Genomic DNA, 27182 nt, shown 5'->3' on the forward strand with positions numbered 1-27182 from the left:
CAAATACTACTAAAATATACATAAATCTAACTCTATATCACACATAAAAGAAATATACACAACATATAAGGATATATACAGGTAATAAAGGATGTATAAAAGGTAAAATTCAAAACAAGGTGCATGGGTTGTGATTAATGCTCTGAGGGAGGGTGAGTGTCACATTGTCCATTTGACTGTTGGAGGTAGTTGTTCAGTCAGTGGGGGGGGTTATCTGATCTGTATTTTATTTTTTTTTGCTTCCGATCCGATTTTTTTCATGATTAGTTTTGCCGATACCGATACTTTTTACTTTAGATAGATCAAATCAGGACATCCCTACATTTAACCACTTGTGGTAAAACTTCACAAACAGATATTATAAACTCAGATTGCATCCACTTTTGAAAAACTCTCTGTCTCTAAATGTCATAAATGTGTTGGTGTTTTCCAGGTGGTGGTGGATTTCTCATCTCCAAACATCGCCAAAGAGATGCACGTGGGTCACCTGCGCTCCACCATCATCGGGGAAAGCATGTGTCGCCTGTTTGAGTTTCTGGGCTACGACGTCCTCAGGTCAGTGTTAATGTCATTAAACCTTCACTTTAAAGCTGCATATGACTTTTGTCACCTGTAAATGGTAAAATGGTAAATGGACTGAACTTGTATAGTGCATTTTCTACACCTTCATGGTGCCCAAAGCGCTTTACAATTTCTCACGTTCACCCATTCACACACATACTCATACACCAGCTGCCTGGCACTACTGGGAGCAATTTAGGGTTCAGTGTCTTGCTCAAGGACACTTCGACACGTGGACAGTCGGAGCCAGGATTCGAACCGACGACCCGCTTTACCAACTGAGCCACAGCCGCCCATAAAAACCTGTAAAACCTCAGTCATAGCCAAAGTATCACGAATCTGTAAGTCTTTCTGTGATTACTCACCTGAATCTCTTCCCTCACGGTGAACAATTTCAAAGTGTACTCTACCATAAACAATCCATTTGTTTACAGACAGAGCCAGTAGGTAACTCGGGCATTTTTGGAAGTTTGTCATGACATGTATGGTGGGAAGCAGAGCTCCATGCAGCTGCAGCAGCAAGAGGCAATGAAGCTGTTTCCATGTTTGTTGCCGCTGTGGCCATAGTGCAGCTGCATGGAGCTCATTGCATGTTGCGACAAATTTCCAAAAATGCCCGAGTGACCTACTGGCTCTGTTTGTAAATAAATGGATAGTTTATGATGTAGTACACTACGAAATTGTTCACTGTGAGAGAAGAGATTCAGGTGAGTAATCATGGACAGACCTATGAATTCCTGATACTTAGGCTATGACTCAGGTTTTACAGATCTGATGAAAAATCGGTGATGAAAGTCATACGCAGCTTTGAACACACTGGACCAGGATAATGTAATGAGCTGCGTTTGTCAAGTGAACTTTTAAGAAGTTGCAAAAAAAGAAAAACTGACAAATTTGGCATTTCCAGTCACTGAACTCAGCTGTGTGCGGTCAGATGGTGGTGCTACAGTCACCACACATGGCTTTAATAAACAGTAGACGTAGCGCATTCTATTACTGCATCCTTTCTACAATGGATATGGTGACACAAAGGAATATTTGGTCGGATGAGTTAACACTACCTACTTATTCTGTTCAGTTCATTTTACTTTGAATATGCCACAAAAACAAGCAAAACAAGTGGTTCCAGGCACAACAAACCCCTCCCCTCGCACGTATTGTAGCTTATTTTGGCTGTGATCCAGCTGATGTCATCATATCAATTGCCTCTATATATGTGCCAAGTTTGATGTAAATTGAAACAAAATTGATGTTTTTATAGACATTTGGAATTTTGCCCATTATAAGTAAATGGAGGAAAAAGATGTAAAAAAATTCATAAAAAATTTTAACTTTGACCTACTTTTCCCAAAATGTAACCACATCTATTCTGAGTCACTAGCAATCTATAAACCCAATTTGGTATGAATTCAACCAATAGTTTTGCTGCTAAAGTGTTAAAAAACAAAAGAAGAAACCAAACCAAAAACAATACAACAGTACCCCTTGCCTTCCCTTCAGGGGGCAGGGTAATTAACCTACCTTAGTGTCCAGGAACAAAACAGATATCAAGAAAACATGAAAAAATATATTCACTTTGAATAGAAACATGCCCTGAACTGGTGTTAGGATTGAAGGGACACATGTCAAAAATTGGCAACGCTACCTGTAGTTATGGTCTGTTTCATTCAGTTATGTTTCCACTTTGGTGCTTAAAGGTTTAATATAACAAACTAGAAAAGCACTCAGAGAGCGCAGACCTCCACCAAGGCAGATCAGTCCTGTCTCATCCCCCCTCATCACCTCAAAAATTTAATAATCATGTGTTCCTTGTGCCAGTATCAGCATTTCCTGAAAATTTCATCAAAATCGTTCCATAACTTTTTGAGTTATCTTGCTAACAGACAGACAAACAGACAAATCCTGATGGAAACATAACCTCCTTGGTGGGGGTAATTATCCGAGTTTGTCTGAAATAGTTTTCTTTCCCAGATCATGTAGAATAATGTTGTGTGGTTTCAGGTTGAACCATGTGGGAGACTGGGGGACTCAGTTCGGGATGCTCATCGCCCACCTGCAGGACCAGTTCCCAGACTACCTGACCGTGTCCCCGCCCATCGGCGACCTGCAGGCCTTCTACAAAGTCAGTGCAAACTCATCTGTACCTGTCAATAACTGATCAAATGTAGACGATTAGAGCAGGCTAACACTTATCTGTCTTTGTGTCATTTCTCAAAGCTGTCGTCTTTGTTTCTGTTCTTGTCTTATCGTCACCTGGACGTTTCTTCCCTTCTTTTCGTCTTCAGGAGTCAAAGAAGCGGTTCGACTCGGAGGAGGACTTTAAGAAGCGAGCGTACCAGTGCGTCGTCAGGCTCCAGAGCAAAGAGCCAGACTTCATCAAAGCCTGGAAACTCATCTGCGACGTCTCCAGAAACGGTACGCCGACCCATAATGCATCTGTGTCCAAATGGGAACAAAGATCAACCCTATGGAATGCATGATGTTTCTGCTTCGGATCACACTGGTCTACAAGTAAAATGACTCAGGAATAAAAGGAGGGAAAGTCAAAAATTCTGATGCTGTAGTTCAGGGGTCTCAAACTCATGGCCTGGGGGCCAATTGCGGTCCGCAGGATGATATTTTATGGCCCCCTACTTGACATCAAAGTTTAGTGTTAGTGCGGCCCACACGTAGTTCTCAAACGCACCTTTTTGCTGAGTCTTGTCACGCTTTTATTTTATTTATTTTTGTCACTTATGGGCTACCATAGATAGTCTTGTGACAGCTTCTGATGGCATTTGTTGTCAAGCTAGCCAACCGCGAAGTACCAGGGGAAGTAAGAGCGTTAGTCACTTAGTTGAAACATATTCCGGAGTGACACCAAGTGGACGAAAAATATCTGCCATCCCCCAGTTCCAGTCATGTCTCTCTCAAAACGTGCTGTGAGGAGAAAGGTTGGCAATGAGCAAAAGGCAATTTCGGGAAAAGTGGGAGACAAAATATTTGTGGAGCACAGGTTCACCCCTGCGTGTTTGATATGCACAGAGAAAGTTGCGGTGTTTAAGGAATACAACGTCTGACGTCATTACTCAACTAGACATGCTGAGGAGTTTACAGAATACCAGGGAGGTCGCCAGTCTTAAAAAATGTCTATCGAGGAAACAAGATTTATTCAAGAAAGCAAGAAAGAGAATGAAGCAGCAGTCGAAGCTAGCTGCATGGTAGGGTGGTCCAACAATCCTGGTAAAAAATACAGTTTCAGATAACCTCAATTAGAACCCCACATTAGGTTTTGGCATTCAAAAAATGATTTAGGAAAAAATTTGGAAGAAAAAGGAGATGTTTTAGAGGTTGCACAAGTTGCTGGAAGTTTCCTGAAAATTAACTAATTGTTCATTTTCAGCATAGCCGAGCTGACCTGCTAAGAGAAACAGCAGTACTATCAAAACCAAGGTTTGAGTGCTTCATCTAGCAAAATATGTATGAAGTAAGGCCGCCCACATCTGTGGTACTGGAGTGAAGAACTGGTTGTCCTGGCATTCTGTGACTCCTGTGTGACACAAGAGCAGAAGCAGCTGATGGTTCACGAAATGATGGAAAATGGTTCCACTAAAGCGTTGGGATGCCCTTAATCCAGCAGATTATGAAGGGAAGCAGATCAGTGGTTTTGTCACCACCAGCACCATGCGTTTCTTTGAAACTTTGGATCTGCCACAAACATTCTTCAGAATTCCTCCAGAAGACTGGGCTGATGATGCAGACTTTCAGAAGGCTGATAAAACTGTGCATTCCAGAAAAGTTGTCAATGATGTTGCTGAAAGGGGGGGGGGGGGCTTAGTCAAGACTTCAACTGTAGCCGAACAAAAAATGAAGATCACAAACAGTACAAGTTGTCAAAGAACACAGGAACATTTTTTGTCATTTCAATAAAGCAACAGTGGTTGCTGGACTTTCTACGTAACATTTTTATGCGAGTTGCTGTTTGATTTTGAGAATAAAATTACAAATTATTCTAATATGCCTTATTCATTTGGCTAGTTATGTTATAGTATATAGAGCAATCTTCATGTGTCTTGTGCAACCTCTAAATATTAATTAATTTGCATAAAATTTGGACCGAAGTCATTTGGCCAGATATGGAACCAAATGCAGGGTTCTAATCCAGAGAATCTTAAAAAAAAAATTTTTTGGACCACCCTACTGCATGGTGAGTGAGATGATTGCAAGGGCTGGAAAATCATTCAAAGAGGTTACCAGCATGTTACCAGCTGCGAGTAAAGTAAAGAAACCCTTTTTTGTGAAATACTTAATGTGGTCCAGCCGGACCCAGGCTCCAGCTGCCTCCAGGTAAGGTGAGTTTGAGACTCCTGCTGTAGTTTATAACATATAGTCATAGGTCAAAATGTGAAATTGTGAGAATTAATGAGAATGGGTTTTCCTTCCAGAGCAAAACACTGTCTGCACATGACAATACATTCACTTTACAGATTCTTTATACTTGAACATAATGAATAAATACACATTTTTGCACAATTATTTAAATATATTATCATATTGATAATATATTGTTAAGTACATATTGTACAAGTAACTGTTCTAATTGTGTTTTAATATGTATATTTGGTGTGTATATGTATTGGGGATGCAATGGTACAGTTTGGTCCATCCTGCAGGGGACAATTCGCCATTAATGATTTCGGTTTTGCAATTGATTTTGCGTTGGCGCTAGAGCTGCATGGTATTGGAAAAAACTGACATTGCGATATTTATTTTTTTAACCTGGCGATATATTGCGATATGAAAAACTACTCAGGAGGCTATAATATCTGTGTGGTGCTGACGTAAATGGTCAAACAAATTAGTTCATCTTATTAAAGTAAGATTGATCACATTTAATCTGAGGCAGATAATTTCTTCAACTTTGTCGACCCCGTGTACGTTTGATGCTAATTGTGTTTGTCGTATTTAATCAGAGTTCCAGAAGGTTTACGACTGCCTGGACGTCAGCATCATCGAGAGAGGAGAGTCGTTCTACCAGGACCTGATGACAGAGGTGGTGAAAAAGTTTGAGGAGAAAGGTCAGTGTGGGTCAAAGGTCAAAGGGTCAAACAGAAAGCCTGGGTTTATGTTACGGCAGTGTTTCTCAACCCTTTTTTAAATTTTTAAAATTTATTTGTTTTAAGAAATGGCCATTTTCAACATCATGAGCCTCCTACCCCCCCCCCCCTTTTCTTTTTTTTTTTTTTTTTGCTGGGGAGGGGTAATAGTGATCTGTAACACATTATCGAGCACGCGGGGGGGGGGGGGGGGGGGGGGGGGGGGTTATAGTGCAACATAAGAAGTTGTGTGTGTGTGTGTGTGTGTGGGGGGGGGGTTGTTTTGACAGACCTTATATACATTGCAGATAGTGCCCCCCTCACGACTTACTATGACATTACTACCGAACACGGGGGGTGCGGGGAACGTACCTTATTGCAGAGGAACGGGGAGATGGGGGGGGCACGTAAATTCACCATCAACATAACAGGCTGTGCTGCTTGAAAATGATATTATACAGACTAGCGCCCCTATTTGGTTTCAGCACCACCCTCTCAGGTTTCTCATTCCAAACGCCCCCCTTCGATGGTGCCCCAGTGCCCCCTGGGGGGCTATACCACCCTAAAGTAGAAAATCAGTGAGCTTATTCATTACAGGTTTAAAAAAATATCTTTTACATTGAATTATACGTTCTATTATGAGATTTAATTAAAAGTAAAGTGAGGTTTGTAGAAGCCAATAACGTAATAACAACCGATAACGTAATAAATTTGCCATTTTTAAAATGTAATAAGCCAATAACGCAATAACTGGCCAATAACAGAATAAAACTCCTGAACCGATAACGTAATAACTTTTGGCCAGACACAGACAAAGAGACAGACAGAGACAGTGCATTTTTACAATTATATCCAATAATAAAAAGTGATATTAGTATATTATTACGTTATTGGCTCAGTTATTACATTTGTAAATCATTTTTTTTACCTGGCCAATAACATAATAACCAGCCAAAAGTTATTACGTTATCGGTTCAGGACTTTTATTACGTTATCGGCCATTATTATATCATCAGTTTTTTTTTACATTATTGGCTTCTACAAGGTTTAATTATGTAGATTAATTAGAGCAGTGAAGTATTTCAGCACTAGAATCTCTTGAACCTTTTACTAAATATCCAGTATGATGTAAACATGTGGGTTGTAGTATCGTGATGCAGGCACAGGGGGGCAGTATAGTATCATAAATGTTAAATTCTGTCTGTTCTTTTTTTAAGATTATTTTCTTCATGTCATTGTTTCTCATTATTGCCTCTTTGTTTTTTCTTTTAATCATTTATTTATTATTTTCTCCACTTTCAGTTGTTTTAGCTTTTTGCTTTAACTTTCTTTTCTCCTTTTTCTGCATCACCTCTTTTATTATCTGTGATTTATTTTTTGGGGTTTTTCTCTTTTATCATTTTGTCCCTTTTTTTTTTTTTTACTTCTCTTTTGCTCTCTTCACCCTCCTTTCCTTCGTCTCCCCTCATCTATTTTTATTTTCCTTGTTTATGTCTTTTTTATCCCCATTTTCCATCTGCACTCCACTTTTTTGTTTCTTTTCTTTGTCTTTCTCTTGTCTTTCCTGTCATTTTGTGTCTTTCCATCTCTTTCTTTTCTCCCCTGTCTTCTCTGTTTTGTTTGCCCTCTCTCTTTTGATTTTATTTCTCTAATTTTCTCTTCTCTCCTTCATTCTTTCCTCTATTTTTTCCATCCTCCTTCTCCCTCGTCACTTCCCATCGATATCCTTTTTGCTAAATTTCTCCTTTTTGTTTCCTCCTTTTTTCTCCTCTTCCTCCTCCCTCTCTCTCTCTCTCTCTCTCTACTCCTCTCCTCTTCTTCCTCTCATTTCCTTTCTTTCATTCCTCTCTTCTTTCTTTTCCCTCCTTCAGGCTTTGTACAGCTGGACGAAGGCCGGAAGCTGGTCTTCGTCCCGGGCCAGTCCATCCCTCTCACTGTGGTCAAATCGGACGGCGGTTACACCTACGATACGTCGGATCTGGCCGCTCTGCATCACAGACTCTTTGAGGAGAAGGCGGACATCATCATTTACGTCACAGACAGCGGACAGGTGAGGCTAGCAGGATGAGTTTACAGCAGTAGAGACAGCAAGAAGAACCAGGCAAAAGTTTTAAGACATATGGACTTTAATATAAGTAGTGGAGTTAGTGGAGAAATTTAGATTTTTGAATTTCTTGATGAAATTTTAAATGATTAAAAAAAGTGCCTTTACTTATAAAGGACCGTATTTTGATGGCTTATTACATGGAAGTGGTCAGATATATCAATATAGTTACTACAGAGCACTGACAAGAAGTCATATATGGACTTTCATTTGAATTAGTGGAGTTCTTCTCCAGTGAAAGTACCATCCAGTTCTATTGGGAGGTTGTTCTGCTGCATCAGGACCACAGGAGTGTAACATAGAAGGGCGTGGCCAAGCGAGTAATGGAGTGAGAAAGTACTGTGGAGTAGGGCTGCATGATATCGGAAAAAACTGACATTGCAATTTTTTTAACCCTGCGATATACAGGGTGGGGAAGCAAAATTTACAATATTTTGAGGCAGGGATTGAAAGACAGTGTATGACCAATTAGTTTATTGAAAGTCATGAGAATTTATTTGCCACAAGAAAAACTGACATAATAGAAAATGTTTTTATTCTATGTGTCCTCCTTCTTTCTCAATAACTGCCTTCACACGCTTCCTGAAACTTGCGCAAGTGTTCTTGAAATATTCGGGTGACAACTTCTCCCATTCTTCTTTAATAGTATCTTCCAGACTTTCTCGTAATAGTTCTGCTCATAGTCATTCTCTTCTTTCCATTATAAACAGTCTTTATGGACACTCCAGCTATTTTTGAAATCTCCTTTGGTGTGACGAGTGCATTCAGCAAATCACACACTCTTTGACATTTGCTTTCCTGATTACTCATATGGGCAAAAGTTTCTGAAAAGGTATGGATAATAGTGTTAGGTATGATTATGACATCAATATATGTTTGGTTTCAAAACAATTGACGTAGTGCCTGCTGAGAAAAAACAACTAAATGTTCATTGTAAATTTTGCTTCCCCACCCTGTATATTCCAATATGAAAAACTACTCATTAGGATATAATAGCTGTGTGGTGCTGACGTAAACGGTCAAACAAATTAGTTGTGTTTCCTCTCGTTGTGGCGACAAGTGCAAGACACTGTTGACCCAGAACACGTGTTTCAATATCATTCTTTTCGTAGCTGAAATAATTACAGATAACTGACGCTGCTTTTCTTTTTGGCACCAAGTCTTCGTTTTCTGTGATTTTCTCTTGTTCGTTGCTGGGGTGTGGCCAGGGACAAGCTCTGCTCCCCTGTGAAATGCCCTGCCCAGCCTACCAGACCTGAACGGAGCTTGACAATCACGGACGCCCCCACTCCCCACACCGGTCTGACAATGACAGACAGATGGATGCTTGCCCCCACCTCCTCTGACAATCACAGACAACCCCCCACCACCACCACACACACACACACACACACACACACTCCCACATAAAACATGCAAAATGCCCACCTGCACATGACATTCTGGTCACACCTCTGTTTGTTGCTCATTTTTCAATGTTGTTGCCAGCGACTCACTCCATGTGCAGGGGCGTGGTCTGCTTCGGCAAACTGATAAAGAACAATTGCGATTGGTGGATGGTTGCGCGCAGTGTGTCAGGTACCCAGGTTAAAATTAGATGAGAACACTTTGAGTTCATTTGCCTCCTACATGGCTGAATCTGCGATGTAACTGTTGCGCACATGTACATTGCGATGACGATGCTCAAACGATATATTGTGCAGCTCTTCTGTGCAGCCATACTAATCAGTCCATATCTGTCTTTAAAAAGTAATTTAGTAGCAGCCATAATAGCTCAAATTGTAGGTCTAAGCAAGTACTTAAACATGCCATTAAGGAACAATTACCAAATATTTAATAAAAACATGAATTTATCATCATTGACAAAGTAACAGAGTGAGGGAAAATATACAGCAGTTATTCAAGGTTTGGAAAAAATGCCAAAAAGTGCTGTTCGTCTAGGAAAGTGTAAATATTTAGCATACCACACTTTTCTTAATATATAAGAGTACATTATATCCAAAAAATGAAATTGATACCATTTTTATTTTAGTTTTAAAAGACATTAATCCACAGTAACGGAGTGAGAACTCAAAAAAGTAATGGCATGAGGTGTTTGTTCAGTGTGATGCACCAGAAAAATAATCAAAGATTTTATTAAGATACTGATAAAATTATCACTCTTTGACCACATATGTTTCATTACTATATACTGTTTTTTTTTTTAACTTACTTTTTTTGTTTAGTTTTACTCATACAGATACACAAGATTTTTACATAGATAAACATATCTAATCAAACATCCCTAAATGGCATATATGAAAAAATATGGATATCTGCAGTAGATATTGATTACTATTAATCACAAATGGAACTTGAATGACGCCATAAAGAGAGCCCCCCCCAAACAAAAAACCCAAAGAAAAAACAAAAAAAATACATGTATTGTATATGACCGCTTCTGCATGCTTATTGCATTAAAAGGTTAATCATGGGACTCAACTCTTCATAAATATCTCTCCCTGAATTCTAAGTACCGTATTTTCCGCACTATAAGGCGCACCTAAAAGCCTTCAATTTTCTCAAAAGCCGACAGTGCGCCTTATAACCCTTATATGTGAACTACGGAGCCACCCACTCCATTTTTACGTGTTTCTTTTGTGTGTTTACAGCTGAACAAGGTTGGTCATATTGTGAATATGGACATTAACGTATGAACAACGTTGAGTTATTGTTATATTATTATTTCTTTGCACTATTTCGAGAGTTATTATATTGTGATTGCACTAATGTTTGATTTACCGTAACGGTATCAGACTGTTTCTTTTACGTGATTAAAATCTTGCACTACCGGTTATACCTTGCTGTCGCGAAAATACTATGTCACTGACATTACCTTGGGAGAATAATAAAACAGCTGTTTATTCATTTTAGGAGTGAACGGAGGTGTCAGAATGCTGGTTTGTATTCTATTAATAAAGTTTGACTGACTTATCTGACTGTTTTGTTGACATTCCCTTTAGCGCAGCTCCATCTAGTGGATGCATAACGCAATCCCAGCCACTACTGTAGCTTCTATGCGCCTTGTAATGCGGTGTGCCTTGTATATGAATAAAGTTTTAAAATGAGCCATTCATTGAAGGTGCGCCTTATAACCCGGCGCGCCTTATAGTGCGGAAAATACGGTATGTAAGTAATTTGCTCCATCTGTTAGATTTCCATCATTTTCTCTCTCCAAATGTTAAATGTAGGAGGTTCAGGTTTCAACCACTTGATAGTGATGCATTTAATGGCTGCCGTTCGTAAAATTCGCAAAAGGTATTTTTGGTTATTTCCCTCTAAACTTTCTGGGATTACACCTAAAATAGCAAACTTTAATTCTTTAGAAAATGTTAGGTTGAAAACTGTGTTCACAGCGACAAATATATCGTCCCAGAAAGGTCTGATCTGTGGACACGTCCATAATATGTGGGTATTTTCTGCAGTTTTTTTTTTTTTTTTTTATAATAAATAACATTCAAACCCATTGTAGTATTTGATTATTATGAAATACAAGACTAGACACAGGCATATATTTAGAACATATTTACTTACACATTGCTATTTACACTCTGAATTTATGCTGTACGCATTCATTTACAACCTTTACTGTTCGTATGTCATATATTTTCAGTTGTAATTCAGGTTCAAATTTTTCAAAATTAGAGATATATATCTTTCATGCTTGAGGGAAGTGAGTTAGTACCATCTTCTATGTTCAGTCAAAGCCAGATTTGCTAAAGTTATGTATGTAATCCAAGGCGCCCAACAATTTTTAAATTTCTCTTGTTGAAGTCGTAAAAGAAAATGTGAGTTTGACGCTATGTTCTAAATGTTTTTGTTGTAAAATCTCAAAAATGAAACAATAAAATATAAGTAAAAAAAAAAAAAAAAGTAGTTCCATTAATTCAATGCCGTTAATTCATCACTTGTATCATCACTTGTTCTATTTTTAGTCTAAATTGTGATCTGTTACATTTCTGACTCTACGTTCTCTTTATGTTCCGTGTCACTGACCCAATGCCTTCTCGTTTCCAGGGCACACACTTCCAGGTGGTGTTCGCTGCGGCTCAGATGATTGGTTGGTACGACCCTCAGGTGACCCGGGTGGAGCACGCCGGCTTCGGAGTGGTGCTGGGAGAGGACAAGTACGCTTCAAAACACCTTCCACCCTATTACTGCCACCAACATTTCACTTTTTAGACACAGAAACTTCAACTAAAAGCTGTTGATACATCAAAGACTACAGCTTTTTATTTTCTTTTAGTAGACTGTAGCTAAAGTCTGACTTTAAAAACGTTAAAATATCTTCCAGGGAGGTTCATTAATTTCACAGTGATCTAGACATTGTAATAACTAGAGAAATTCAACTAAACCATCTGATTTTGGAAACAGCTGTTGAGTTGGTTTTTAATTTGAAGTAGGGCCGAGAAATATGGCCGAAAAGTGGAATCCTTTTCATTTCCTCGTGTTGTGCATGACTCAGAATTGTAACTTCTTCCCCATGAACTCGATAAAACATGAAGTCACTGCAAATTAAATGTTTTGCCTGATTTTCAGAAAACAAAAACCTCATTTAGTCAAATTAACCCTTTAAGTGCCAATGTCGCAATATTGTGACAAGCAACATAACTGAATGAACAGACCATAATCCTAAAGCCATATGCATTACACAGCATTTAAAATCATAGTGATGGATAAAAAAAAACTAGAAAAGCACTTGGAGAGCGCAGACCTCCACCAAGGCAGATCAGCCCCCCCCCCGATCACCACCAAAATTTTATCATTTGTTCCTTGTGCCACTATCAACATTTCCTGAAAATTTCATGAAACCATAACTTTTTGAGTTATCTAGCTAACAGACAGACAGACGAACCCCGATGAAAACATAACCTCCACCGTTTCACTTGGCGGAGGTAAAAAGTCAATGTTAAGAAGTAAAAACAATCTGAGGCATTTTAGAAGCAAAGGCAAGTTTATTTGTATAGCATTATTAATACACAGGGTAACTCAAAGTGCTTTACAAAGGCATAAGATATATTACGGCAAAAGCAAGACATTGAAATTACATTAAAATCAAAAAAAGAAAAAAAAAGACATTAAAATCATCAGAGATAAAACATGATTTTAAAATGCATTCACAGAATAAAAGAAAGGCATTAATTATATTAAAATCATACATTAAAATTAAAATAGAGTAAAGCAAGACATTAAAAAAAAGTCCATTTAAAAGATCTATTTAGGGTTACATATAGATATTCCAAATTAGGATCATGGTTTTCAATAATTATTGTCGTTATTACTAATAATATCATTATTGTGTCCACTATAGACATACAATCATCTAGTGTAGTCAAACAGGAATGTGCGTGGACAATCAAATCCAAAACAATCCATGAACCACTGGGGTGTGTTGTGCATTAAATAGGTCTGCTGCAGAATGGAAAGAAGTTTGACTCTTTGACACGTCTCGGTTGCACTTCATTTTAATGACCACTAGATGTCTTCCTCGAGCACTGTGTCATTGGAGCCCCGAGCAATGAACCAGGTTTCGTAAAAAGTGTCGAAGCTCCAGCAAAGCCTCGTTCGGCCATCACTACCCACAACCCGACCCGACCCGTGATTAAACATATCGTCTACACAGTAACTCACTTGAAGGGCTTATTTATGGCTAAAATGTACGGCATCATTAAATCTTTAATATGTTATATATACATCGCTCACAAACACGTGCAAGCACGCACTTGGCAATAAAAGCATTTTTAAAAATGCCCAAGTGGCGATACACAGTCCAAAAGTGCAACAATAAAGTAAAAGAAAAAATATCGGTCTTGATCAACACATTTTGTCACAGAACAGTGTGCTCATTACAGAGGGAACGTTGTCACTAAGTGTTCAGGATTGAATCAGAACTAAAAAGGTTCAAGATTACTTTATTTCTACCTTTGGGTAGATTTGTTTTGCAGACGAGGTGATTGCTTTTGGCATCACAACCAGACATACATTGAACCTGTTCGGCAGGTACTTGACCGAGCTTCCAGACAGGACAAAAAGACAGGACGGAAAGTGCTCAGTGTTCTACCATTCATCAGTATAGCGGCAATAAAACACGATAAAAACCCAGAGAAGATAAAAACAGTCTGGGACAAAATCCAGGATAAGAACATAAAATTTAAAAATTTGAAGTCACAATAATAATAAATAAAGAAATCGAATAAATAACTAAAATAAGTTAATAAAGTGCAATGTCTCTATTTCTTATTGAGCTCAGAGACAACAACAGGAACAAAGCTGTTTTTATAATGCTGTGTCCTGCACCTGGGGACTAAAAACCTCCGTCCAGAGGACAGGAGCTGAAATTCACCTCGTAAAGAATGGGAGGCATTATTAAGAATTGATGAAGCCATCCTCTGTACCTGTTTAGTGTACAGGGAGGCGGGACAAGACTGGGACTCACCAATCAGGCGACTGGACCATCTGACTATTTGATTCAGTGAGTTTCTCTCTGCAGCTGAGGTCTGACCGAACCACGCCACCAGGCAAAAAGATAAAACAGACTCAATAAAGGAACGATTAAACAAGGTTAAAATGGTTCGGTCAAAAACATCCTTCTGATTGAATGACATAACCTATATGCAGCAGCCTACCTGCCTACCAAACGTCCGACTTTGCCTTTGAGGAGGTATTGTCCACAACTGCAGATTCACCGCTGGCTATCTTTCTCTTTATATCATCCATTGTGATGCTCTGGCTCTGAGTCACAACCTTTTCAGTGTTTTTTAGCTTACTGGCCGATAGGCCGTAAGCTATTGTCGTCATGTGGCGTCATCGTCTGCCATCCGTTACAAAAATTTCAATCGTCTTCTTCTCTGAAACTACAATTTCGATTGACTTCAAACTTGGTATACAGCTTCTTTATGATGATTTCAACAAAGTTAGTGAAATTATTTTGAACTGGATCTGATTCTGGATTTGGTGCGACTTTGAAAAATTTTCCCATTATAAGAGATAGGAAGTGGATTGATACGATAAATGAGTAAGTATCAATGATATCAAGTTGGAATTTGAATTTTTTACAGATCTGATTGGAATATGACCAAAACATGGGCTATTTCTGTAATATAATAAATACACAGAACTGTGTGATAATAAATGGCATCTGGATACATTTCCCAAAGCTTTTAATTTGGCCGGTAAGCTACAGGGCCATTGGTCCTATTTTTACTTTTCCCCGCCAGTGCAGGCTACCTGTCTGCACTGCTCAATGACGTCGTTGGCCGGATGTAAACAGAGGTGAAGCTCACTTCAAAATAAAACAAACCAGATTAGATGATCATCATCATTAAATGTCCTGCAAATTATTTTCATCCATGAATCTGCTTTTATTTTTTTCACTTCCTTTCACGCTACTTGAAAATTCTTTTTTTTTTTTTTTTTTTACCCGCCCCTGCATGTTTTTGTGGGTTACCCGTCAGGTATCCACAGGTACCCGTCCCAGCATAAGACTCTGGCTCTGATCTCCTAGTTCTGGTCCAAACTTGAGCTGTGGCATTCTGAATGAGCTGCAGTTGTTCAACGCTCTTTTGGGGGAGTCCAGTCAGAAGAGCGTTACAGTATTCGAGTCTACTGGAGATGAAAGCATGAATTGGTTTCTCTTGATCTGTTCAGGACATAAAACCTTTTACTCTAGATATGTTCTTCAGCTGATAGAAGGCTGTTTTGATGATTGATTTGATATGAGGTCAGATCTGAGTCTATCTGCACACTAAGATTGCATACTTGGTCTTTGGTTTTTAGAAACAGTGATTCGAAAAAGATTCATTCATTATTGTCCTTCATTAATTTCTTTGTTTCGAGCAGAAGAAAAAAAATCAAACATCTTTCATGTGCAAGGAACTAATATCAGCGCAAATTCATTAATAAACAAAGGTGATCAAGACAAAATAGCAATTGCCATGTACACTAGTAATAACAAAATAAAATCAATATGTACTGCTCAAAAAAAGTGGGAAGAAGAAAACGTATTAAATCCCACCCCCATCTCACATTTATACGACAGAACACATTACTTTAGCTTCCTTAATGATAACAATTTAAACAAAACTAACAGATGCAAGGCAATGATATTTATCCCAATATGAAACAATATTATAACATTTGTCGTCATTGTTTTGTATCCCAGACCCCTGTTAGAAAAGAAACACCTGAATCCAACGTGTCCACATACTTTTGTCCATATAGTGTATGTGGAAACTGGTGTTTTCCAAACTTGTGCTGAAGTTGGAAGCCGTGCAGTTTGATTTTTGCGTTTCACCTTTTGCGTTCACCTACAGTAGATAAATCTGCTGCTGCTTTTTGTCCAAATCTGACCCGTAGCAGATTGATAACAGTTGGAACCCGGTCCGGTCTCTGCAGCAGAAAACAGCTGCTTCTATGAAACGTCTCCACCTCCGCATTCTAACCGTCAGAGTGTCCTTCACAGCGTCGGCGTCATGTTTTACCACGTTTACAATTGCACATAAAAGCAGTTTTACTCCACGGCCACATCGAAGAGTATAAATCAGCAGATGTACAAGCGGTCGAGTTGGCAGGTGAAGGAATATTAGGAAACGGAGGTTGACGGTGGTAATTAAAAGACTGATAAAGGTTTCAACATGATCAATTATTACCCCGCCCCCTGAAGGAGAGGCAAGGGGTATTGTTTTTGGTTTGGTTTGTTTGTTTGTTTGTTTGCTAACCTGTTTAACCCTGACCATATTTTCAGGGGAGAAACGCCTAAAAAGACATACCCAAAGTAAATGAATTACTTCACAATAATAAGGTTCATATGGATGTTCTTGATGTCTGTGGACATTTGGAGACCTCACAGAATCTATTCCCATTGTCTAAATATTGTATCTATTACTATGCCTGAGTAAACTGTAACAAACTAACAGAGAAATTAGAATTTTTTATCCTCGCCTGTTTTTTTCGGCTGGATTGACGATGATATGCATAAATTAATTGTTCGTGTCGGAGATTTTTAATAGCGTATACAGGAGGTCCTCGGGTTACGAACAAGTTCCGTTCCTACACTGGCGATGTAACCTGAATTTCCGCGTAAGTCGGAATTAACCCTTTGACACCCCCTAAATACCTAATACTAGGTGGCTAGAGAAGAAGGAGGGGAGGCTGTGAGAGCTGCTGCTGGGGAATCTGGATTATCTGGAGGGGTAGCAGGTGCAGGATCTTCTGTAGACGTTGAAGGTACGGGTTCTACTGGCCTCTCCACCTTGGTGAAGTACTTGGAGATGTCCGTCTGGAAGGAAATCATCCTCTTTTCCTCCCAGATCTCACGGTAGCACCGTACACTGTCCATCACTCCCCTTGAAGCTTTCGAAAATCGTTCCATATTGGGATCCTCTGCGGACGAGACTCAGGCGTCGTAAAGTCAAAACAGCATAGGTCAAGTACCGCGTAACCCGAGGACCTCCTGTATTTCACCCCACAAAGATTAAAAATCATGTTTGAACATTAAAGTTTGCACTAAAATACACTTTTGATGTACTTTTATTAACATTAGGGTCTAAACTTTGAGCAGGCTGATAGGGTTAAAGGGGTTAACTGACACTCTAGCAGCAAAACTATTGGTTGAATTCGTACCAGATTGGGTTTATAGATTGCCAGTGACCCAGAATAGATGTGATTACATTTTGGGAAAAGTAGGTCAAAATTCAAATTTGTATGAATTTTTAAATCTTTTTTTTCCCATTTACTTATAATGGCCAAAATCTCACATGTCTATAAAGACATCAATTTTGTTTCAGTTTACTTCAGACTTGGCACATCTATAGAGGCTGTTGATATACTGACATCAGCACACGCATAGACGTGATGACATCAGCTGGATTGATGCCCAAATAAGCTACAATACGTGCGAGGGGCGGGGCTTGTTGTGCCCGGAACCACTTGTTAAAAGACACGATCAGAAGAGTAGAGTTTGAGTTGTACAGATGGAATGTTTTGTGTCTCTGTTTCATTATCTCTGCCAGGAGGTATTGTGATCACTTTGCTTTGTGTGTTTGTGTGTTTGTTTGTTAGCAACTTTACAGGAAAACTATTACAACCATCTTTACCAAATTTTACGCACAGATAGGCCTAGGCCAGGGGTCAGCAATCCTGGTTCTAGAGAGCCGCTATCCTGCATGTTTTAGATGTATCCCTCTTCCAACACACCTGATTCAAATGATAAGCCTATCATCAAGCTCTGCAGAAGCCTGATAATGACCATCAGGTGTGCTGGAAGAGGGAAACATCTAAAACATGCAGGATAGTGGCTCTCTAGAACCAGGATTGCTGACCCCTGGCCTAGGCCCTGGGACAGAGCTTTAAAAAACACCTCAAAACCCTCCTGTTCAAAAAGGCTTTTTAGTTCCCACCTGACCCAGGGCCACCACAAACTAATTACACTTTATGTATTCATCATAAAGTACTCCATGTGTCTCTTCCCCCCCCCCCCCCATCTCTCTATATCTCTATTGCTCTCTCTTTTCTCCTCCTTTACTCTCTCTCTTTAACCCCAACTGGTCAAGGCAGACAGCCATCCTTCAGGAGTCTGGGTCTGCTCGAGGTTTCTGCCCGTTAAAGGGAAGTTTTTCCTCGCCACTGTCACCAATCACAAGTGTTTGCTCCTGCAGGATTCTGTTGGGTCTCTGTAAACTTAATTTGATTCTGATTTGAATTGATAAAGCACTTTGTGACTCTGTCTGTAAAAAGTGCTCTATAAATAAAATTCACTTACTTACTTACTTACAAACCCGTTAAATTTTGGGCCAAGTAGGCCAAAGTTCAAGGTCACAGCAAGGTCACAAAATTAAACTCAAATTTTCCTATCTCTCATCATCGAGCAATTTTCGAAAATTCATAAAAAATTCAAAACGACTCCAATTAGCCTCCAATTTGATCCACTCGTAGCTTATAACAATATCTTGTATCTGACACAAAATTGTCCACATCCACTGTGGAATGTGGACTCTGTGGATATTTCAATTTAACATTGACAATCCCATTTACCACACATTTTTCATTATAACTCAACAAATATTGATTGGAATTGAATATAATTTGACATACACATGACTGGTACCAAGCTTCAACTTTTTCTGCTGTATGGAACAACCATGAAACTTTTTAATTTAAAAAGAAATAGTCGATCCACACATGCACACTGTTTGGGGTGCTTGGCGGAGGTTTGCGTTCTCTGAACACTTGTTATTTTTTCTATCTTTGTCGTCGTCTTTCTTTGTTTTCTCTATTTGGTTATTTTGGTTACCTGTTATTATTTCATTGTGTTTTTTCCTAATTTTTCACTCTTCTTTTCCCTCCTCCTCTTCCACCTTGTTTTTTTTTCCTTCTTGTTCTTCCTGTTGGTCAGGTTTTTTTTAGCCTATTATCTTCTTTTTTTGTCTTTAATATAATACGATATAGATTATTGTATCGGTGAGGGCATTTGATTTGGGCTCAGCAGTGCTGCAGGCATTACTGTGAGTAAGGCATTGATTAATAAGCAAAGGAAACAATTATTAAATAGAAACCAACAATCAGTAAATAAAACCTCACAATCGTGTCTGTGGATCCATAAAAATTCTTAAATATGACTTTCTTAATTTGAGTTCTTAATTATCCTGAAAACTGATCATTTATCCTTACATTTGACCCTCAAAGGTCTGAAAACTTCCACAGACACAATAAACGATATTACTGTTTTTGCTTTGTAAATCATTATAAAGAATTAACCAAATGTGTGATTAGTGTTGATCTTTTTATCTTGTTGTTTTTGGTGTATTTTAGTGCATTTGTTTATGTGTTTTTAGCATTTTTATGTATATTTTAGTGCTTTTTTTTTAAGTACAGTTTTTGTGCATGTTGGTGTATAATACCTAACAGTCATTCATGGGTGGAGGGGTTCAGGTATGAGCTTAAGCAGCGTGATTGTCATTAGCACAAACATTAGTCATGGACAAATGGAAATGTAATGTTGGCTTCAGCAAATCTGCCGATACCCTGTTTGTGTATTTTTTATTTTATTATTTATTTATGTTTGTATTTTAGTGTATTTTGTGTACTTCAGTGTATTTTAGTATATTTTATTAGTATTTTGTGTATTTTTTTGTGTATTTTTAACATTGTTTTGTATATTTTAGTGCATTTTTTTGTATATTTACTGTAGTTTTTGTGCATGTTGGTGTGTAATAGCTTACTACTACTTCAGCAGTATCACACATTAGTCATGGACAAATGGAAATGGAACGTTAGCTGGATGGAAACCTGGTTAAGACTGATTCAACACAATTACTATGATGCTTACTGTACTGCTAATGTGAATGTATGGGTTTCAGTTTGACCAAAAATGCCTTGAAAAATGTCTAAAATTCATAAATTCAGCTCCTCAAACCTGCAGATACCCTGAAAACACATAGCCACCAAAAAAAAGGACTATTTTTAATTCATAATGCACAGATACTATGTTACTCTGATGATACTGCACAAGATTTAGAGTTTGCTAACCTTTGATTTCCACATTTTTTTGTACTTACGGTAGATGTTCTGTGGATTCTGTATGTGCATTTGTTCTCAGCAGTGCTTACCGTGCTGCTGATCTCTCGCTCCGTTGTTTCCTGCCAATCAATTGTCCAGAGAAGAAGAGGCGAACCCGGGCAGGGGGGGTCAGCGTTACGCTTGACAGAGGCCATAACTAAGTGCTGCTAAACGCCCCGCAGTAACCTGAGGGGGTGTAAATTGGCCACTGAATGTCTGAACTACTCAAAACTGCATTAGAAATGGATCACGCTGCTCTTTTTATCACTCATCTAGACAATAAGAGCTTAACGCAGCCACGGGGGGAGCTGTTATAGCTGCGAGTAAACAGCAAAAGAAAAGGGGCTTATTAAAAAGTTGGCTCGTGTTCTGCTCGTAGCGCTCATCTGATTTGCTTGATTGTACAAAATATTTTGCCCCGCAGGCGTCGGCAGGCAGGAGTAATGGAGTGGAGCGTTGTCATGACGATTAGCGCAGACTGAAACTTTAATCACAAAGTTAATTTTTTGGGAGATGCTGAGTAGTCTGAGCTCTTTCAAATTTCTGTTTTTACATATTAATACGACTTTAGTGCTTCAAGGCCTCGCATAAGACTTTTCTGCCTCTTGTTTCCTGCTCAGGAAGAAGTTTAAGACCCGATCAGGAGACACGGTGAGGCTGATGGACCTGCTGGAGGAAGGACTGAAGAGGTCCATGGACAAACTGCAAGAGAAGGAGAGAGACAAGGTAAGAAATTATAAGTGTTGTATGGATAGTGTTGCGGCTAAAATTTACTTAGGGGGTCAAATGAGTGGCCATTTTTGTCCAAAAAAAAAGTTGTAAGATACATAGAACTGTGTTGAAATAATGCTAATCCATTTGTGCACAGACTACTGATATTATTTGACAGTGGAAGCTCTATTTTCAGAAATATTGGATTTTCAATAGCACGTGTATGTGAAAACTTTTGCTGGTGGACGGACGTGACATTACCCATGATGATCTTGTCAGTACTAGTACTTTATTAGTAATAAACTTATATACTTACTATTGCTAATTGTCCTCTTATTCATAAATGTTAGTATTGTGGATCTAAAACAATAACAGCTGACACAAAAACACAAAATGTGGCAGTGGACGGATGTGACATGGTTGTTCCAGATCCCATCATACTGATGCTCGGCAGCCATGTCACCGTTTCCACAAATGATCCCTGTGCAAAAACTAGGATCAGAATTATTTATTGTATAGTTTATCATCATACTAAAGAGTAAATAACAATATAGAATTGTTATTTCTTTATAAAAATGCTTATTATTAGAAAACTTGACTTAAAAAGTGACGTGTGACATTCTTAATGTATGTATTGGCGTAACATAAGCAGGATGGATCAGCACCATACTCCATATTGAACCTGTAAAAATAAAACATGTGATATGTAGGAGAGAATCTTGTAAGAAAAACTGGGGAATCTAAAAGAATAGAATATTTGTTTTTCAGGTAAATTCAGTTCAAATATAACTTGGCCATTTGTGACATGAAAATATAGCATTAATTGTGATGAAATTGGACATTTTTGAGCTGAAAACATAGTTCATATGAGCATCAACATGTTGTAACAGAACTGAAATCCTGTAAATTTCCATAACTTGCATTTACCAACACAAAGTTCCTTTGGGGATTCACTTATATTGATTTCTTATGCACAAAGACAGAAATAAGACCTCTAAGAAAATTTTAGCCGATTGACATTCCAGGCATTCAACAGTAGGGGAAATCGCAAACCAGAACACACTTAGGACTGAAACCACCAACAAATCAGCAATATGTGTCCTGTGCTATTATTCATTCGGTTTGTGTGCTGCCTCTTGGTCAGGTCGTTATTGTAAATGAGAATCAGTTCTCAACTAACCTACCTGGTTAAATAAAGGTTAAATAGATAACTAGAAGCACTGGGAGAGCGCAGACCTCCGCCAAGGCTGATCAGTGGCCCCCCCCCGTGGGCCCCCCCACCCCCGATCACCACCAAAATTTAATCATTTCTTCCTTATCCCATTTCCAACAAACCCTGAAAATTTCATCCAAATCTGTCCATAACTTTTTGAGTTATGTTGCACACTAACGGACAGACAAACAAACAAACAAACAAACAGACAAACAAACAAACAAACTCTGGCAAAAACATAACCTCCTTGGCGGAGGTAATTAAAATACAGACTGTATCACTCACTGAACCAGTGGTTCCTGGTACAACAAATTAGGGGTGTAAGAAAATATCAGTTCTGCAATATATTGTGATATTTCATTTCACAATACTGTATCGATATTAAAAAGTACTGTACTGATATTTTTAGGTATTTATTCAAATGGAAATATTGTGGAGGTTCATTTTTGTTTTTTGTTTATATTTTATTTATTATTATTTAACACTCTTTTATTAAATAATGTTAGTTCCTTTGTTGGGATTGCACAAACATAATGTCATGATGTTAGTTCTGAACTAATAGAATATGAACATTTGAACAGGATCTTAAACTGTAATGTCTGTAAAACAGAATTTCAGTTTGAACACAGGAACAGTTTGTGATATAGCATTAGATCCTGTTGTGATCAAATAGAAATGTGTTTAATATTTGCGCATATTTCTGGTGTAATTCAATTCTTCAAGGAAATACTAATCTAAAAAAAAGAAACAAAAAATCACCTTTTTAACAGTGTCATGATATATCGCGATATATCGTATTGTGATTTCTATCGTATCGCCAGATTCTTGCCAATACACACCCCTACAACAAACCCCGCCCCTTGCACGTATTGTAGCTTATTTTGGCATCGATCAACTCTTTGATCCATGTTCAATATTGGTTAAATATAAAAATGATATATGTGCCAAGTTTAAAGTAAACTGAAACTAAGTTGATGTTTTTTATAGACATTTGAAATTTCGCCCATTATAAGTAAATGGAACAAAAAAAGATTTTAAAAATTCACAAAAAATTTTAACTTTGACCTACTTTTGCCAAAATGTAATCACATCTATTCTGGTCACTGGCAATCTATAAACCCAATTTGGTATGAATTTGTGATTTAGTGATTTATTCCGAACATGCAATGAAATTTAATATACAACATCAACAATCATAACAATCTTAGACAGAAGAACAGCACAATAGTTCCATTTACATGCCCGAAAAGGGGTGGGAAGATGTGCGAGTTATTTAATCCTACCCCCTCTTTCTAAAATATTATTAATAATATACATGTCCCTCTTCCTTTTACATTACTCTTTTATATTTATATATCTATTCACACACACACACACACACACACACACACACACACACACACACACACACTCTTTCATTCGTATACATATACATACACATACATTTATACATATACACACAACATGCAAGTGCACATACATGCATACAAATACACATATAATCTTTTACCTGTGTTTCTTAGTTGTGCTGGTGAATAAGTAAACAAATATAACTAACTCAAAAACAGAAACAGTTCTGCTGCTAAAGTGTTAAACTGAACCAAAAATGGATTTTCAGAAATTCGTCATGACATGCATTGTAGGAAGTGGAGTTCCACACAGCCACATTATGGCCGCAGCGGAAACAAACACAGAAATTTTTTTTTTTTTGCCTCTTGCTACTGCAGTTCCGCTTCCCATAATGCACGTTGTGACAAATTTCTGAAAAGGCCCGAGTGACCAATGTGTTTGTAAACACATGGATTGTTTATGGTGGAGTACACTTTGAAATTGTTCACCATGACGGAAGAGATTCAGGTGCGTAATCACAGAAACACTTACGGATTGGTGATAGTTAGGATATGATTCAGGTTTTACAGATTTGATGAAAAATTGGTGATGAAAGTCATACGCAGCTTTTTTCCATCTTCTCAGATTTAATAAAAAAAATAAACTCTGCTAAAATAAGTGACAAGTAACATAAATTAAGAACATCTAATGTTGAAAAACCATCTGGAAACAATTAATATTTGAATAACAATAATGTCAGAAGGTCACTCGAGGGCCTGTTGTATTGAATTTCTATAGAAAATCACAGATGGTTTAATGAGGTGGTTTCAAAAGCTGCGCATTTACCCCAAAGCATTTAATCACAACAGAGCTTTTGGACGTGTGCAAAGTGGTTCCACCAGCTGCAAACAGCCTAGTCTGCTGGAAACATAACAGACAAAGAACAAGAAGAAGTTTGTCCCAACTTCTCCGGCCTCATTAATCTTTTCAGACACTTCTTTGAAGAACTATGATGTCGTGGCCAGATGGCCCCGCCCCGACGCCGTGTCACTGAGTTTAGAGTTATTCTGCAGGTAACTGTTTATGACGATCCTGCACGACACATTATCTACGTCTGACCTCAGATATGAGACGGTTTTACTGTTGTTGCATGTAAACTCTGCATCCAACGAGCTTTGAAAGACGGTGTGAAAACTGCTAAAAAATACCTGATGTTGGACATCCTCCGATAAACAACTGATTTTATAAAAGAAAAACACAGAAAAAAAGATTAAAATAAAATAAAGAGAAATATTCTGTTTAGTATATTCTGTTTAATATTCTATACCATATTGATTTAATATAGTATATCCTGTGTTATATTCTGTACTATATTAATTTAATGTAGTATATTATGTTTAATAGAGGAATATTCTGTTTAATACTCGAAACCATATTAATTTAATATAGTATAATCTGTTTAATATTTTTTAGTATATTCTGTTTAATGTTTTGTTTACTATGTTCTGTTTAATATTCTATACTATATTTAATATAGTATATTCTGTTTAATATCTTAGACTGTAATAATTTAATATAGAATGTTCTGTTTAATTTTCTATACTATATTATTTTAATATAGTATATTCTGTCTAAGTTTTTATATATAAATTTAATAAAGTATATTCCATTTAAAATGCTATACTATATTTAATATAGTATATTCTGTTTAATATTTTGTACTATCTTAATTTAATATAGTATATTTTGTTTAATTTTCAATACTATAGTAATTTATAAAGTATATTCTGTTTTATATTCAGTATTAGTGTATTCATTTTATATTATTTACATTTTTGTCGTTTTTGCCATACGTACAATGCATACAGAAAACTGGAATTTAAAAAGTCTATGGCCGCACGGTGCAAAATGAACATAGTAGAAAAAAAAATAGTAATAATAATAATAATAATAATGGATTGGATTTCTATAGAGCTTTTCAAGGCATCCAAAGAGCTTTACATCATCGATCCATTATTCATTCATTCTCACATTCACTCTCACATGGTGGTGAACTAGTACAGAATACAAAAATACAAAAAAAAATAGAATAGAACTATAAACTGAGAAAAACCTTATTAAAAATGAAGAAATGAAAAATAAATCGGCTACAAGAATACACTGAAGAGCAGCACATTTTAGAAAAAAAGGCAAAATAAAGGCTTCATTGTGTACGTTCCAACGAAAATCAGGAAAATTTTACTCCAGTGCACTGCTGTTTTTCCTCGGCTTAAATTATTATGTTTTTTTCCAACATGGCGCTCCCATGTGTGCGATGTAGTGCAGCCCTTTGAGTCAAACTCTATGTCATTCTTATTATTTTAGTGTCTTCATGTGCAATATGTCAGGGCTCACGTCAAGTACGACTGAGACCCTATTAAACCTAGGAGAATTGAAATTTTGGGAATAGCTTTTGTCAGAATATTCCACTTTATTTTTGCCCATATTCTTTTTTTCCCTGTTTTTCCTGCATTAAATCAGTCATGTATCGTAGGGTAGAGTGTCCTGGGAGCGGCTCATTATCTGCAGCAGCGTGACGACTCGCCTTTGCTCCACATTCGCCGGTAATTCTTATCCGGATCTTTTTGATCACATCCTGAGACGAAATCTGCAACCACACTGGTGGACATTTAACTTCTCATCTGCTGAGCTCAGAGGCCGAACGGAGTGTGTGTGGTCTCCTGTTCTTTTTGTTCCTCCGCTCCTCTCCTCCATCTTTTCATCATCTCCATCATCGGTGTAGGTTTTTTTTTTTTTTTTAGGGAAACGTTCCATCAGTAACAGCAGACACAGCGATGTTTTTACAGTCTGTGGTGGGATGAGTTTGTATTTAGGATGCAGGGTTCTCGCTAGCGTCATTGAACGTCGGGGCCCCCCACGCTGTCCCTGGGGGGTCCCTAATTTCGTGCAAGTGAATATTTTTCTACGATCATGTCTGCATCGAAGCGTGGGAGCAACGCCAAACACAAGGGTAATATCGCATCATTTTTTGGCTTCATTCCTCAAAATTTGCCCCTCAAAATGCAGGAAATGGTGTTTCAGAGAGTTATAAATTTCAAAATTTTCTGGGGGAGGATGTCCCCAGACCCCCGTACAAAACTCACGCCATGTACAGGGTGGGGAAGCAAAATTTACAATATTTTGAGGCAGGGATTGAAAGACAGTGTATGACTAATTAGTTTATTGAAAGTCATGAGAATTTATTTGCCACAAGAAAATTTACATAATAGAAAATGTTTTATTCTGTGTGTCCTCCTTCTTTCTCAATAACTGCCTTCACATGCTTCCTGAAACTTGTGCAAGTGTTCCTCAAATATTCGGGTGACAACTTCTCCCATTCTTCTTTAATAGTATCTTCCAGACTTTCTCGTAATAGTTTTGCTCATAGTCATTGTCTTCTTTACATTATAAACAGTCTTTATGGACACTCCTACTATACTTTTATTGATCATGCACTTTAATCATCATGCCGATGTCACATTTAAAGGTTATTATATCAAAAACAGAGAAAACCTGAGAAAAAAAAAAGACTTCTTCTATAAAACCTATCACGAAC

At 37.8% G+C, this 27182-nt stretch overlaps 1 protein-coding gene across 1 annotated transcript in view; it reads left to right on the forward strand.

Moving 5' to 3' along the window:
- The window catches only part of rars1 (arginyl-tRNA synthetase 1), a 66067-nt gene that overhangs the window by 10584 nt on the left and 28301 nt on the right, over window positions 1–27182 (forward strand). The window contains exons 6-12 of the mRNA XM_030154794.1: window positions 434–555; window positions 2563–2683; window positions 2847–2976; window positions 5514–5618; window positions 7508–7686; window positions 11797–11906; window positions 20955–21060. Of these exons, the coding sequence (XP_030010654.1) occupies window positions 434–555; window positions 2563–2683; window positions 2847–2976; window positions 5514–5618; window positions 7508–7686; window positions 11797–11906; window positions 20955–21060 (873 nt within the window). The remainder of the gene's footprint in view (window positions 1–433; window positions 556–2562; window positions 2684–2846; window positions 2977–5513; window positions 5619–7507; window positions 7687–11796; window positions 11907–20954; window positions 21061–27182) is intronic.

Source organism: Sphaeramia orbicularis, chromosome 14 (assembly GCF_902148855.1).
Source record: "Sphaeramia orbicularis chromosome 14, fSphaOr1.1, whole genome shotgun sequence".
In the NCBI taxonomy this organism is placed as follows: domain Eukaryota; kingdom Metazoa; phylum Chordata; class Actinopteri; order Kurtiformes; family Apogonidae; genus Sphaeramia; species Sphaeramia orbicularis.